Source organism: Glycine max, chromosome 2, assembly GCF_000004515.6.
Source record: "Glycine max cultivar Williams 82 chromosome 2, Glycine_max_v4.0, whole genome shotgun sequence".
Lineage (NCBI taxonomy): Eukaryota > Viridiplantae > Streptophyta > Magnoliopsida > Fabales > Fabaceae > Glycine > Glycine max.
Window position 1 is genome coordinate 15,556,945 of NC_016089.4, and position 15,069 is coordinate 15,572,013.

General features: G+C 35.4%; 2 protein-coding genes across 2 annotated transcripts; both read left to right on the forward strand.

Annotated features, from left to right (window-relative positions):
• The first annotated feature begins 1,211 nt into the window (after nt 1-1,211).
• LOC100792985 (NKAP-like protein) lies at nt 1,212-3,752 on the forward strand. The gene is made up of 2 exons (XM_003518870.5): nt 1,212-2,790; nt 3,483-3,752. The coding sequence occupies exon 1, from the start codon at nt 1,226-1,228 to the stop codon at nt 2,774-2,776; it is 1,551 nt and encodes a 516-aa protein (XP_003518918.2). The 5' UTR covers nt 1,212-1,225; the 3' UTR covers nt 2,777-2,790; nt 3,483-3,752.
• Nucleotides 3,753-11,766: 8,014 nt separating this feature from the next.
• Nucleotides 11,767-13,556, forward strand: LOC100793503 (uncharacterized). The gene has a single exon (XM_003518871.5). The coding sequence runs from the start codon at nt 12,339-12,341 to the stop codon at nt 13,242-13,244; it is 906 nt and encodes a 301-aa protein (XP_003518919.1). The 5' UTR covers nt 11,767-12,338; the 3' UTR covers nt 13,245-13,556.
• Nucleotides 13,557-15,069: the final 1,513 nt, after the last annotated feature.

Genomic DNA, 15,069 nt, shown 5'->3' on the forward strand with positions numbered 1-15,069 from the left:
TAAATTCTTATGTTGTGGATGCTTTAAAGTAAATTTTTATTATGGGTTGTTATTGAAACAAAGAGCGTTACATTTTTCTCCCCTTCCCTAACCGCCCCTAGCAAGTGGCCTTCGCTTGATAGTTGGCACAAGCATAGACAAGATGAATTCAACCTCCAGGTCATCATTCCAACCCTCTCTCTTACCACTTGAAGAACGTTGGATATGCTATGTGGATTGCACTGTAGGGGATTGGTTTCATTGGTAAGAGCGCAAGGGCACCACCAAAGTGGTTATGGGTGTGAACATCATCGCCCAGGACCATGAAACCACCCCTCGCACTAGATCAACAAATCCCAACAATGTAGCAACCACACATCAATCACCTACAAATCATAAATTAGAAAGAAAGAGGAAAAGGAATTGTGAAGCGGGAAAGGTAGAAGAAAAAGGGAAGAAAATGAGGGAGAAAGAAAATGGTCGTCATGAGAAATTGTCTTTGACAATGTAGACATAGACATTGTCATTCAGTGTGCATCGTCAAATGTAACATAGGCGAATAGTGTGTTATGTAGGCACAAACCTTAACTTTAATGATTTTTTTTAATGACAAGATCAAAGTGATAGTGAATTATACTTTTTGGTAATTGTTAATTTCGTTTTTATTAGGTTAAGATAAAATTTTGGTCATCTTATTTGATCCAATTCGTAAGGTTATTTTCCATTTTATCGAAAGACATTTAATGTTTAGTTTCTAAAAATTAATAATTTTTTGTCTAATTTTTAATTTTGCATATGTTTTATTTTTTATATTGGTTAAATTAAATCCTAGACTCACCATATTTATTTAAGATTTTATAAATAAATAATTTAATTAACTAAAATAAAAAATAAATACAGATAAAATTGATGGTTAGACTAAAATTACATATTTTTAAAAAAAGAGAATAAGGACTTATTTTTTTAAATTTGTAAAAAGTTATTTTTTTTTTAAAGAAGTGACTTTTACCGGTAAAAAGGTAACTGTTTAAAGAAACATTTGCTTTTTTTAAAAATAGAAAATTATTTTTTAAGCAATATTTTTTTTAAAATAAACACACCATGAAAGTAAAAAATTGCATATTATTTTAAAAAGTATTTTTTTTATCAATTTAAACAAATAGACCATAAATATATCTATTTTTGAAATTTAGAGATTAAAATTAAATAGTAGACAAAATAGGAAACTATAGTTGTATTCAAGCAAATGTTATTATCTAAAGCCAGTAACGTCCCATATTGTTACATTCATCTTTCCGCGATGGGAAGACCATCCTCTACCATCGAAATCCCTCACGAACGCCACCGACATAACGGCCGCCGGACCCCTGACTCCGATATCTCCGACGACTATCGCCGTCGCCGCAGCCCTAGCTACGACTCATACGACCGCCACACGGAGCGCCACCGCCGCTGTTCGGAATCGCCCGAGCACAGAAGCCCTAGGCACACCAACGGAACTCACAACGACAACACTCTGCCTAAGAAATTCGGCCGCCGAAACGGCGCGTATCTGGATCGCGACCGCGGGGATTGGCAGCGTTCCGATTCCGAGTCAGACGAGGAGTTGAAGGGTTTGAACTACGAGGAATTCCGAAGGCTCAAGAGGCAGAAAATGAGGAAATCGCTGAAGCACTGCATCTGGAACGTCACGCCCAGTCCTCCGAGGCGCGATAACGAAGATCCGGAAGATTATAGCAAACCCGATGAAATTTCTGATCGAGACGACGGCGCTGGGAAGATCGATAAGGAGATTAAAGCAAAAGCAAAAGCAAAATCGGAATCAGAATCTGATTCCGATTCTGAATCTGAGAAATCTGTCAGTAGTGAATCAGACGGTTCGCGTTCGAGAAAGAAGAAAAGGAAGAGCTCTGCTGGTTCTTCGAGAAGATCGTATAGCGAGAGTGAATCGGAATCGGAATCAGAGTCTGAATCTGAATCTGAATCTGAATCAGAAGAAGAGGAACGTAGACGAAGAAAGAGTAGGAGGAATAGAAGAAAAAGAAGTAACAGGAGCAGGAAGAAGAGAAGATATAGCGATTCAGATGAGAGAGAAGACAGCGAGAGCGATGACTCTGATAGCAGTGGCAGAAAGAAGAAGAAACGATCTTCTTCCTCAAAGTCTCGATCCAAGCGTATCAGAAGGAGCAGAAAGAGAACAAATAGAAGCCCTGAAACAGAAGGCGAGGGTTCTGATTTGGAGGAGGAGAATGGTTCTGGTTCTGGTGATGCTAAGAGTAAAACAACCGTTGATGAGGTGATGAAGACGGAGATTAACGCGGAGGCTATAAAGTTGAAGGAATTGTTTGAGTCTCAGAAGAAACCCGCATTGGATAACGAACCCGCGGTTGGGCCAATGCCGTTGCCTAGAGCCGAGGGACATATCAGCTATGGTGGAGCGCTTAGGCCCGGTGAAGGTGATGCCATTGCACAGTATGTTCAACAAGGGAAGCGTATTCCGCGAAGAGGAGAAGTGGGTCTTTCTGCGGAGGAGATTCAGAAGTTTGAGAGCCTTGGTTATGTGATGAGTGGTAGTAGGCATCAGAGGATGAATGCCATTCGTATTAGGAAAGAAAACCAGGTTTATAGTGCTGAGGATAAGCGCGCTTTGGCTATGTTTAACTATGAAGAGAAGGCTAAAAGGGAGCACAAGGTTATGGCTGATTTGCAGCGCCTCGTGCAGCGGCACATTGGCCAGGATGTTGGCCCAACTCATGATCCTTTTGCTGCAAAAGCCTCTGATGGTGCTGATGCATGATCCTTAATTTTGATGTATGTTTTGCTCCTGTTCTGTGCTTTTTCTTTTCTTTTGCTGGCTATATTTGAACTTTTCTATGGGATTTATAGACATGGAGAATAGATATAGATGGCATACTAAGACTGAGAAAATAGAGAGATTAGTGAACTTTGTTTTCTTTAACTTGGTGAGTTGGTGGGGCATATGCTTTACACTGTTAGCTAACAGCAGCAGATTATATCTTATATTACAAGTTAACCAAACTGCCTACTAGTTTAATAGCATGTCTAATTTAACTGCTTAAACTGATTGGTTAATACAACAAATATCTGTTTCTTGTGTAATGCTATGGAATGGAATGGCCAATTGGTAGGTTTATGATTTGCAGCTACTTGCAAAAGCATGTGAGTTTTATCATAGAAACAAGTTTCTATGCTGCCAATGGGTTTTGATTGCTCCTCATAACTTTGATTATTTGTTGGAGGGACTAGCTGCATGTTGAAGTTAACTTCTTCAATTTGTTAGTTTAATGTGCGCCTGGTTGTTTTGATTGGTTATCGGCTGAGGCCTTTTTGGTGGGATTACATGATTTCAAGTTTGCTTGCACTTTTTGGCAGCTGGTGTTGCTTTTATGCTCTGCTGTATGGTGTAATTATGCTATATAGTCTTTTGTGTTCAGGATCTGAACACTGTTTTTTTTGTCTGGTGTTGTTGATGTTATATCCAGGATTGGTGATGTAATTTTTCTGATATGCTTATTGGACACATAGAGGATCACATACAGCAAAAACTGAATCATTAATTCGTAGTGAATGGTGTCTTTTCTGTCATTAGTAGGTCTCTGACTTCTCATTGTAACTCAAGCATCAGAACAGATGTATATTGTACTGAATGTTGTCTTTCCTCTGGTCCTAGAGAAGGGAAAGATTTCTCAGTGCGCCTAGTTGACTCCTACCATTTCCTCAGTAAGATTGTTTGGTAATATGATTGAAAGCTACATGTAAGCATTACAATCCCTTGTTTGGTAATCTCAGTAAGATACCCATGTGAAGAATCATATTAGATTCTCAATAAAAGCTAATCAAAAGACAAAGTTATTAAAACTATATGGATCAGCAGCAGCATGGGTGTTGTCTAGTTGTACTGGGATTAGTGTAGATTAACAATGGCAGATTAGCTGCATAGAAAAATATTAATAAATTAAATTCTTTCTTTTAAAACAAAAGAATAAGAAGATAAAAGGGAGAGTGGGGCGGAATATAGAGAAAGTAGAGAGAAAATGCAGAGATAGAGCACAGAGTAGGGAGAAAAAAAGTCAAAATTGACTGTATAACTGTTAAAGATCTTTTCAAGCAAAAAAAGTCACAACTGGTACATGATACTTTTGGTATATAATATCTCTACATTTTTATTTATTCAAATTTGCATAACAATTATTTAACATCCGTATCAACATTAACAAAGGGTTAATATAGATATTTGAAATCCCTTTCTTTAATTTTCTCTTGGATAATTGTATCTCCTTACTGGGCCACGTCATCTAGTCCTAATATAGATGCCAGCCTTTGCAACAAAACATACCGAAAGCTAGTTGCCATTTGCTTGAAAAGTGCCCCATGTGCTTAAAGCAACCTTTCCTGGCTGACCCTTAGCTTTTATGTTCCCTGCAGTTTTTTAATCACTCATCCTTTTGGTTATTACTCCACTTAGTCTCCCCACACAATTCACACATCAACCAAATCTAACTCTTTCTCTCTGTCCCCCACACCCCTCTTATGCTTATCCTATTCTGAAGAAATACAACTAGAAGCCATGTTAAAACTCAACTCTTTTGGAGCTAATCTCATAGATTATTCATCATGTTCACTACGAATCAGCCGAGGGAGGAGTTCCTCTTATTGATGTAGTAGTCTTATTCAACTTTAATTAGCAGGAAAGCTCTTTCTTTCTTTCTTTTTTAGCCAAATCATAGATATATATTATAAGAAAGGAGTTTGGACAATTTCTTGCTGGTGGTGTTGCTGTGAGGGAGTTTCCTTTTTGTTTTGGAGAAAATGGGGTTCAGGTTTCTGACTCATCCTCATCAAGCACCACGGGAGAAGCTCAAATATGGTTACGTGTATATATAAGAGGCCGTGTGTCTATCAGTGCAACTTAAGAGGCTGTTTGATAGTTCTGTTAGTTAGTTAGTTAGGGGACAGTGAATCAAATAGTGGGTTACTTAGTGAGTCAACTGGCCGATGATGTATATGAACAGGAAGAGGGGTTGCGAGAGTAGTCATTCATTTGGTGGGAATTTGTAAAGGAATTGGGAGAGACTTGGATCCATGGAAAGTCTTGGAGTGTTCTGAATAAAATTCATTCCTTCATTTGTATCTGAACCAGTTTCTGTTAAGGTTCATGCTTTGATTACAGTCTGGTCTCTCGTGGACCCCAAAACTCTGATGGGTCAAGGCTTGAGGGTGGGAATAGATATGACTTGGGAAATCATTTCCTCTTCAAGGTTGAGATAAAGCGATGGCTCTTATTCTTGATTTTAACTTGTGGCAAAAGTTTTAATTCATCTTACTTATTTCTTCGTGTAAGTAGTATTTTTCAGAAGAATATTCGAATTAAATCTAACTTATGCTTTACTTTATTTTCTACTATATCAATATCATTAGTTGACATTTGAGATGGGATAAAACAATTCCATGTTTTGCTCGCACCTTTTGGCTGCTGGTGTTTCTTTTGTGTTGTGCTGATATGGTAATTCATGGAGAACACGGGATGAAGATTAGCCATTGTTGTTAAAACTGAGCTAGATCGGCCGATTTGACCTGTTCAATTGGGAATTGGTCTGGTGACCAGTCAAGATACTCTAAAAAATTGGAGGATTTCTGAACCGGTCAAACTGATGCACAATTGACCAAAACTGATCAAGAATCTTTACTGAAAACCGGTTTGAATAATTTTTTCTTCAAATTTCTTTACTTTTTTTTTATATAAAAAATTGAGATTTGCAATAGCAGTACGAAGATTAACAATAGCAACACAGTACTATATTCTCATTGTCGATTCCTATTTTTTCATTGTATCTATCTTACTAGTCTTATAGATTTACTAAAAGCTCAATACTTCAGCTACTAAATCTATCCTGGAAACACTTGATAGGCATCAATGGCCACAGCCCAATCTCAAAATATATTTTATGAACATTCACGGTAAGCAAAATTTGCCCAAGAGGTGACTTTGGACCTTTGGTGTAGTCTAAACTTGATCCCAAAGAAACTTACATCTGCCTAGCATTTAGACAACCAATCGTTGGTATAAATTTGAGTGTAACTAGAGTATTTACCTGGTTTTAATATTTGTTCACTGTTTAGATCATCTTCAATCATTCCCTGAAGTACTTCCTCTGCTTCTCATTTTACTTCTAAAAAAACCCCGGTGCTTTATGGAACAAATCATGAGTCGAACAGTATTTTTGAATTTTCGAGAGCTATGGTAGTTGCGGTTCTCCAATGTCATGCCTGCCTTTGGAGAAATCCTTGACTAGATTAGACCTTGTTTATTCAAGTTACCTGAAGTTTTAATAACTGACAAATCGTTTTATTTTAAATAATTACAAATGAATTTGAATACCAACAAAATGACGATTTCAATTTTTTTCATATCCAACTTTTGATAAATATAAAATTTATACCATTTAAGTAATTTTTATTTCAGAAATGGTTATAATTTAAACTATCTAAAAATGATTAATATGCTAAAAGCACTTCAAACTTATTTTTTCATTAAAATTTATTTTACAAAATCAAAATAATTTGAAATCAAGCTTGCAAATACTTTTACCCCAATATACTGTATTCCACCACTCACTGAATCTTTCAACCAAACAAGAGACCATTTTGAGGGAGGGGCAGAGAACCAAATTAATTTCAATCTAAAATGTATTGTAGCATTGCGCTTGTCCGTTTTGTATTGGATGGGCTTGGAGTTGCCTAGGACTTTCCTGTGATAATGTCTTCCAGTCCAAGCCCCCACTGCAAGTCCAAATAACTTGAGTGGCTTAGTATATGAAATATGAATAATCATATATATCAAACACTCTATCAATGGTATTATCTTGTCTATCATATTTACAATTTCTCTCCCCCTCTAATTGTCATTTACATGTTAGGTGTCCATCTATCATTTTCCAATTAATTTATATGAAATGGACTTTTCTGTTTTTACTCTCCCACTCTCCATAGTCTTTTCTTCTCCTCAAAGGTTTGTTTTGTTCAAATTGGGTTAGGAATGATGAGAATATTTCAATATTCAATGAATGTGATGATCGAATATGTTTAATTAGGCAATCATCAAATGTCAAATCAGTTCCAATTTAATTTAAACTAAGAGTACACAGATTAGTAACTAAATGAACAACAACAAAAATTTTAAAATAAAAACTAAATTAAAACATCACATTCCATGTGGATCGTTGATGAAGAGGATACAATTTTAGATCCCGTGCAAGGAAGGTAAGGAATACTCTTGTCCATCGCGAAGGAAATGGTGTTGCTATTTTCTTACCATATATCATGCTCGTCATCTTCATTATTTGATTACTCCTCCAATCCGGGGGAGAATGGGAAGCTCAATGTAGTCTAGAGAAAGTACAGTGTTGGTGTTTTGTTCTCTCGTTTCTTGGTTTCTAGTTCTTAATTAAGGGTTTAGCCCTTCCTAAGTTCTCATGGATAAAATAAGAAGATTGGCCATAATTTAATTTTAGCCAATAAAAACATCATTAGGATGACTTTTAATGCATATAGAACTTATCTTTGATATTATCATAATCAACAAACTTAACTGTATATAGTGTTTTGTAATTGAATGATAACATTTGGGATTTCATACCGTTAACCTTAAAATACAAGAAAAAAAAAAGGCCGGGCAATCCACACGGAGACAAACAGCTATTAGGTTTGTTCTTTCATCCCGTGACCCTCTTTTTTTTTTTTTCCACGACCTTTTATGTTAAAATTCTCATTGGGGCCATTGAGCTTTGACCTCAGACATATCATGATGAGGTACCCAACGATGATTACTTAGCCAAAATGTGATAAAGCTAAAAGTTTGTCCGGGATTATGACATACATGATTTGATTTTGAAATGTCCACAGTGTCACTATAGTAAAAAATGATGTTGCTTTTTCCCCACACTTTTGCAAGAGATTCTAAATCATACCCCTTATGGTTTCGTTTCACTCTTCAGAATTGGATGTCTCTCCGGCAACACAATTTTGGAGCGAAATCAAAATGCAGAAAAAGAATCGATGTAGGCAAAAACAGCAACATTAGGATTCATAATTTTTAGGTCCCCAAGGGTGTGATGAACAAACCATATATATTTTATGTGCTGAGGTGGATGGCAAAAAACAAAAACCCACATGACATGTTGATGATACAATTGAACACTTAATTGTTGACAACTACCTTGGATGACTTGGTACTTTCATGCACATGGGTAGGCTAGGCTGGCAAGACTTGTTGATAAAGGCAGATCAAAGACCTTGGTGTCATTCCTAATCTTCACATCCATAAAGTCCAACAAAAAACCATAAATCCTTTATTGCTCTTGTTAGGAGTAATTGGTCGATGGTATCTAAGTGCTCTCTATTACAAAGGAGGTGGGAGGCAGCAAGACATAATGTCATAAAGCAAATCCCTTTGTTTATGCTTTTAGAGTTGAAGCCTTTTTTTTTTCTTCTCCAGAAACCATTTACGGTAACAGAAACACTTTAGGGTAGATAAATTTATTGATCTTTATTTGTAGCATATAAAAAATAAAATTTACATTATCATTCTATGAATATTATTGTTATCATGCCTCTGTAAGAAAAAAAAAACATTATTGTTATCATGCCTTGATTTTTAAGAGTACAAACCACGATAAGAGTCTTTATATGTATTGAGAAGGAAGTTCACCGGTAACTCAAGCTATACTCAACTAACTCAAGTTATAGATATTGGTGGCACAAATTACACTTTAAAGGAAAATATTTATGTACATTGAAGACATTATGCATTTCTATTTATCTGTACATTATCATTATCATTTTATTTATCTTTTAAAGATCCATTACTATTGTCATAATCTTAATGTTCTTTCATGTTACTACATATTTTCGGGCCAATCAATGAAGAACATATACTAAAGGATTATGGTTCCGAGCCTTTAATTTGTCACTGCACCAAAAGACTGTGTCCTCTTGAGACTTGAATGATTCTCTTTGTTCTTTTCCCAGTTTCAATTTTGTGGCTATTACTCTTATGTTGAAAACTCACTGAGCCAATATATTCAAATTTATTTGTTGGAATAAATATTTATTTTAATAAAATAAGTATTTAAAAAAAAACAGATAAAATTTACTTATTAAAATAAGTATTTATTTTAACAAATAATTTTAAACAAATTAGTCTTTGTCTAAACTGTTTTTATTTTTAAAAATAATTTTTATTTATTTCAAGAAACAAATTTTATCTACTTAAAAAAAATATTTAATGTTTATTTTAAAGTTATTTTTTGTAAAAAAGTTGAAACAAGTTGGTCTTATATACCGTCTCGTGAGGCCTGTCAATCTGTCAGGTAACTTGTGTTTCACACTCGTGTCTGTGCAATATACCAACCCTGGGTTTGTTGGATGGCACTTTCTGGAATGCAATTACATACTTCCCGTGACACACTTTTTTTATCATTAATTCTTGTCATGCCCAATGTCCCATTTGAATTACCATTACGATTTTTCTTCCATTAAAATCATTCCAATTTTGTGGTGATCAATTTATGATATAAGAATGAGAACCAAGTCAAAAAAAGGAGGAGAACACACATCATTCAGAATATCTACCCGCACAATAGTTTTGGCTGTTTAGTGTTTGGCATCAGAATAGTGTTCTCTTTCCCTCATCTTAGAAAATTAAAGTTGGGACCAATTCCCATATACTAGTACTTCTGAAACAATCAATAGACAGAGCACCTGCAAGAATGACTGTCATTTTTATTTATTTTTTGCACCAGGAATATTTTTGATCGACAAGAGGAGATTAATTTCTTTTAAAACCTATAAATTACAAATTAAGTTTTATCTTTTTTAATAATTTTTTTTTATTTACATGACCAGAAATCAAACTTGATAACATACTTAAAAAACTCAATTGTTTATTAAATATGCGGATCCGCTCAAAATAACTGTGCCATGATACTTGTAACCGTTCCCCCACTTTCTTCTCAGAAGGGATAAAAAGGTCTCAACAGTCAAACAGTGCCATCATGCGAAATTCCAATTCATTGGCCCTTCTGAAATCTAATTGTTGCATGGTGGGGCACCTAATCCTAAGTTCGGTTAAACAAAGATGTTTCATTATGTCATGAAATTAATTATTGGACATGATGGTCAAACGGCCTGCAATGTGCCACTACACATTACTAAGATCTTTGAAAAATAGTCTTCAATCTCTCTCTCACTCAAATTTTGCAATGGATGCATTAACGTAATAATAGAAATGGGATGGTGTCTTGCTGAAGCAACCATGTTTTATTTAATTTCATGGGTCAAAGGAAATTTCACCTAATTGATTATTTATGGGATTTGAGCCTTACATTACAGATGTTCACCTACACGATATTCGAATGTTGCCGACCGAGCAATACCTTGCGATTAATTAGTGTTATATTTTGGGCTAAATCTGAATTTGGAGATTTTTTTTTTCTATTTACTGCAAAAGGCTTATATAATTTCATTCAAGATAATGACATTAAGACAATTTAGAATATGCTTAAAAAAATGAGGAATAGTATGAAATCTAAACAGCCTTGCCAAGACATGAGCGACAAAATGTAACCAAACTCAGAGTACTGATGTCCAGTTTGTTTGGAACAAGACATTTATCAAGTTCTTGTTCGAGACCCATATATATATGTTACTGCTTCAAGAAGGGCACAGTCTCAAGTGGCCTTAATGGAGATAACAACGGGTTTGTCAATGTCCTCCCAAAGCACCACAAAGTTGAAGCAAAGAAGATTTGGTCTTGGACTTCCAGGTTTTCCAAGTAAGAAAAAATGCAGTCCTTTGGTGATGTTGCTTCTATGACAGATTGCGGGATTTTAGACCAAACACTCGTTTCTGTCCAGACTTTTATTGCATGGGGCACTCGAAAAAAGTATGCCAATGGATCTTTGGGTTGGAGTCATGCACAAAGCAGGAAAATCATGGTGCATTGAACTTCCTGAGAAAAACTTTGATGCGTTGCGGGATGTTTAGAGCCCAGATGAAGTTCCAATTGCCTTGCTCATTGAGGTAGCTATTATCAATCCTGCTTTCGGTGATGTGGTAATAGGCTGACTTAACCCAGAATTGGCCATCTCTGCTAGATTTCCTTAACCGAGAGGTGACGCCATAGAAGCAAAATGCAGAAAAAAAACACACACGATCAAAAATGGGTAAAACAAAGCTGGCTCATAAGCGAGGAAACCTTAGAGGGAGAACCCTAGCAAAGAGAGAAAACAAATTTGGAGATCGATCTTAAACACAATTGTTCTCATGGGTCACTAATTATGTCTAAATCACTAATTTAAAAAAGTATGTCTAATACTCCTCATTTAAGGAGTGATTTTTTTTCAACTGTTTTTTCTCATATGCATGAACTTATTTATTGAATCTCTTATCACATTTGAGAGTAAGATAACATGTCAATCACATCACACAATATTAATAAATTAAATTATTTCTTTTAAACCAAAAGAATAGGAAGAGAAAGGATTGGAAAAAAATGAAGAGAGCAAAAGTCAAAATTTACCGTATAATAATGTTAAACATCTTTTGGAGCAAAAAGTCACAAAACTTGTACATGACACTTGTGGTATGTGATATCTCAAACATTTTCAATCATTCAAATTTGCATAAGAATAATGTCACATCCGTATTAGCATTAACCAATAACAAAGGGGTAAAATAGATATTTGAAATCCGTTTAATTCTTCGATAACTACATCTCCTTACTGGGCCTCGTCCCCTAACATAGATGGCAGTCTTTGCAGCAAAACATACCGAATGCCATTTGCCATTTGCCTGACTCAAGTCATGCATAGCAATAGCATGGGGCAATTGTAGCCTTTTATCCTTGGTACCCCATGTGCTGAAAAGCAACCTTTCCTTTCACTGACTCTTCATTTTTATGTTCCCTGCAGTTTTTGTTTTTTTTTTTTCAATCACTCACCCTTTTGTTTGGGTTATTAGTTATTACTCCGCTTAGTCTCCCCACACAATTCCACGCATCAACCAAATCTAACTCTCTTTCTCTGTCCCCCACACCCCTCCCTCCTATGTCCTATCCCATTCTGAAGAAACACAATTACAGGTTAGAACCCCCCATATCAAAGCTAAAGTCTTTTGGAGCCAAACTTGAAGTTTTATTCATCATCTTCACCTCGAATCAGATGAGGGAGAAGTTCCTATTATTCAACTTTTGTTAGCAGTAAAAGCTCTCTTCTTTATTTTTTTATTTATTTATTTTGTTTCTAATAAGGAGTTAAAGACAATTTGTTGTTGGTGTTGCCATGAGGGAGTTTCCTTCTTGTTTTGGAGAAAATGGGGTTCAGATTGCTGACTCATCCTCATCAAGCACCACAAGAGCAGCTCAAAATGTGGTTACGTGTGTCTATCAGTGCAAATTAAGAGGCCGTTCATGCCTGATTACAGTCTGGTGGACAAAAACTCTGATGGGTCAAGGCTTGAGTGTGGGAATAGATGACTTGGGAAACCATTGCCTCTGCAAGGTGGAGATAAAGCCATGGCTCTTCTCGAAGAGAAAAGGGTCAAAGAATTTGGAGGTCCAATCTGGTAAAGTTGACATCTTTTGGGATTTGAGTTGTGCCAAGTTTGGTTCAGGGCCTGAGCCATTGGAGGGGTTCTACTTAGCGGTTGTGTTCAACAAGGAGATGGTGTTGCTCCTAGGGGATCTGAAAAAGGAGGCATGCAAGAAGATTGAGAGTGATTGTGCCTTTTCTCACTGTGGTGCTGTTTGCATTGCAAAGAGAGAGCACATTATTGGGAAGAAGTTTTATGGTGCAAAGGCTCAGTTTTGTGACAAGGGGCAGGTGCATGATGTCACAATTGAGTGTGACACTTTGGGGCCCAGCGATCCCTCTCTTGTGATTCGAATTGATAGCAAGACAGTGATGCAGGTGAAGCGTCTCAAGTGGAAGTTCCGAGGGAATCACACCATTTTGGTGGATGGTGTTCCGGTTGAAGTGTTTTGGGATGTGCACAGTTGGCTCTTTGGGAATGCTATGGGCAATGCAGTGTTCATGTTCCAAACATGCATTTCAAATGATAAGATGTGGGAAGGCCAATCAGTTTCTGATCCCTCTGCATTAACATGGGCTTCTTCTCAGCAGTTTAGGGATTCTCAATTGCAAGGCTTTGGGTTCTCTCTCATTTTTTATGTTTGGAAACATGAGTAATCAATAGAGGTGTTAAGTCTTATTCCTCAATGTTACATTTATATTGACAGCCACATTTTTCAACAATGAAACTGATCAACTTGCCCCTTTTTCTCATTTTGATCTTTCATAGCTTTATTTGCTTTTGCTATAACGTCTGTAGTCTCTTATTGTTTATTCCAGAATCTGTTTGCAAAGTTTGTTACTGAACATATGATCTGCGAAGAGTGTTAACTGTAAAGGTATATGCTAAATAAAATTTCTGAATGGTATAACTGTCAAGAATGATCTTGTTTCCAAATGAGAAAAGAAAATAAATCACATACACTGTTGTTGGATTTTTTATTTTTGTTTGGACTTTATAATTGAGCACAAGCTTTTAAATTTTGATGCGGGGATAAGGCCTTTAGCTCTTTGGCAACGGACTAACATGAAATATGAATTATAATCTAACGTACAAAAGATTCAAAGAAGTATTGGGTAGATGGAAGCTATTTTGTCTGCTGCTTACAGTGCATTGTTCTTACCTATGTTTTGTTTATTCTTATTTCCATAGATCCAAGGAACAATTATCAATGCTAATCTAACACTTAAGCAAGTGAAGGCCGTGTCAAATAATTTTAAACATGAGAGAGAGAGAGAGATTTGTCAAGGCATATGTCTCTGAATCCTATGATCTCCCAGCCAATTAACATTAATGTGAATGAATATTATGCAGTTGAATATGAGAATACAAGTAGAGGCAGATACGAGAGGAAAACAATGAGCACAACTTGACGGAAGGAATAGTACAAATAACTGATTCTTCCCAAGACAAAATGTCTCCACCACCACCTTTTGTAACTCTTTCATCACGCTCTGTAATGATCTCTGAATATGCCTGACAAATTTTAAAACAATTCTTTTGCTTCCTTCTGTACTCTTCTTTACTGCGTTTTAATTGAATTTACGTACGGTGAAGCCTACTCCAAGATTTGAAATAACTTTCTCATTTGTAATCACCATGGAGAACATAGGTGATTTTTGGCAATATATTTGATATCTCTATTCTTTTACGTTTTGGGTAACACGAAATAATGTCATCTCAAAAACCTACTGAATTTTCATAATCTCTAAAGATGTTACATGAAAAATAATCGGTTCAAGGTTTACAATATTCATGTATGCTATATTTTTTTATTTGTTGAATATCATTACATCCTTGGAGTTATAAAGTTAGTTTCATGATTAAAAAAGAGTTTAAGAATCGAAGGAAAAAGAAGAAAAAAAAAAGTTCGGGAGTTCGAATTCCTCACTAATATTCTGACAAAAAATTAACTAATATTAACTGGTAAATATATATTACATTCTCACATCACCTTAGGTTAAAATCTGGGAAATTTTCATCTAATTAGGAAAAAATATATAAAAAAGAATATAGTGGAGAAATTTAGATAGATAAGGTAATACAGCTCATACCTTACATCTCACGTTGTTGTGTAAGAATCAAAATGTCTAAAAATTTGATGAGTACGACTTTGATCAAGTGATAGAAAATTATATAGATAAATAATCATTTTTATTTTTGAATGTGTAAGAACGTTAAATTCGTTTATAAAAGATAAAAATTCAAATTTTAGTCCTCAAAAGGGAAAAAAGTATGACAAATTTATCCATCCACTATTAATGAAAGAGTCCACGTGACACATTTAAGAAAAAAAATTTCAACGCTTTACATATTCAGAAACGAAAATAACTATTTACCCAAAATATAATTTAATCTTCATTTTTACAAAAAAAACACTTTAAAAAAATAGAAAAATAAACATAAGTTAAAACAAACATAATATTAATTAATAAACATAAT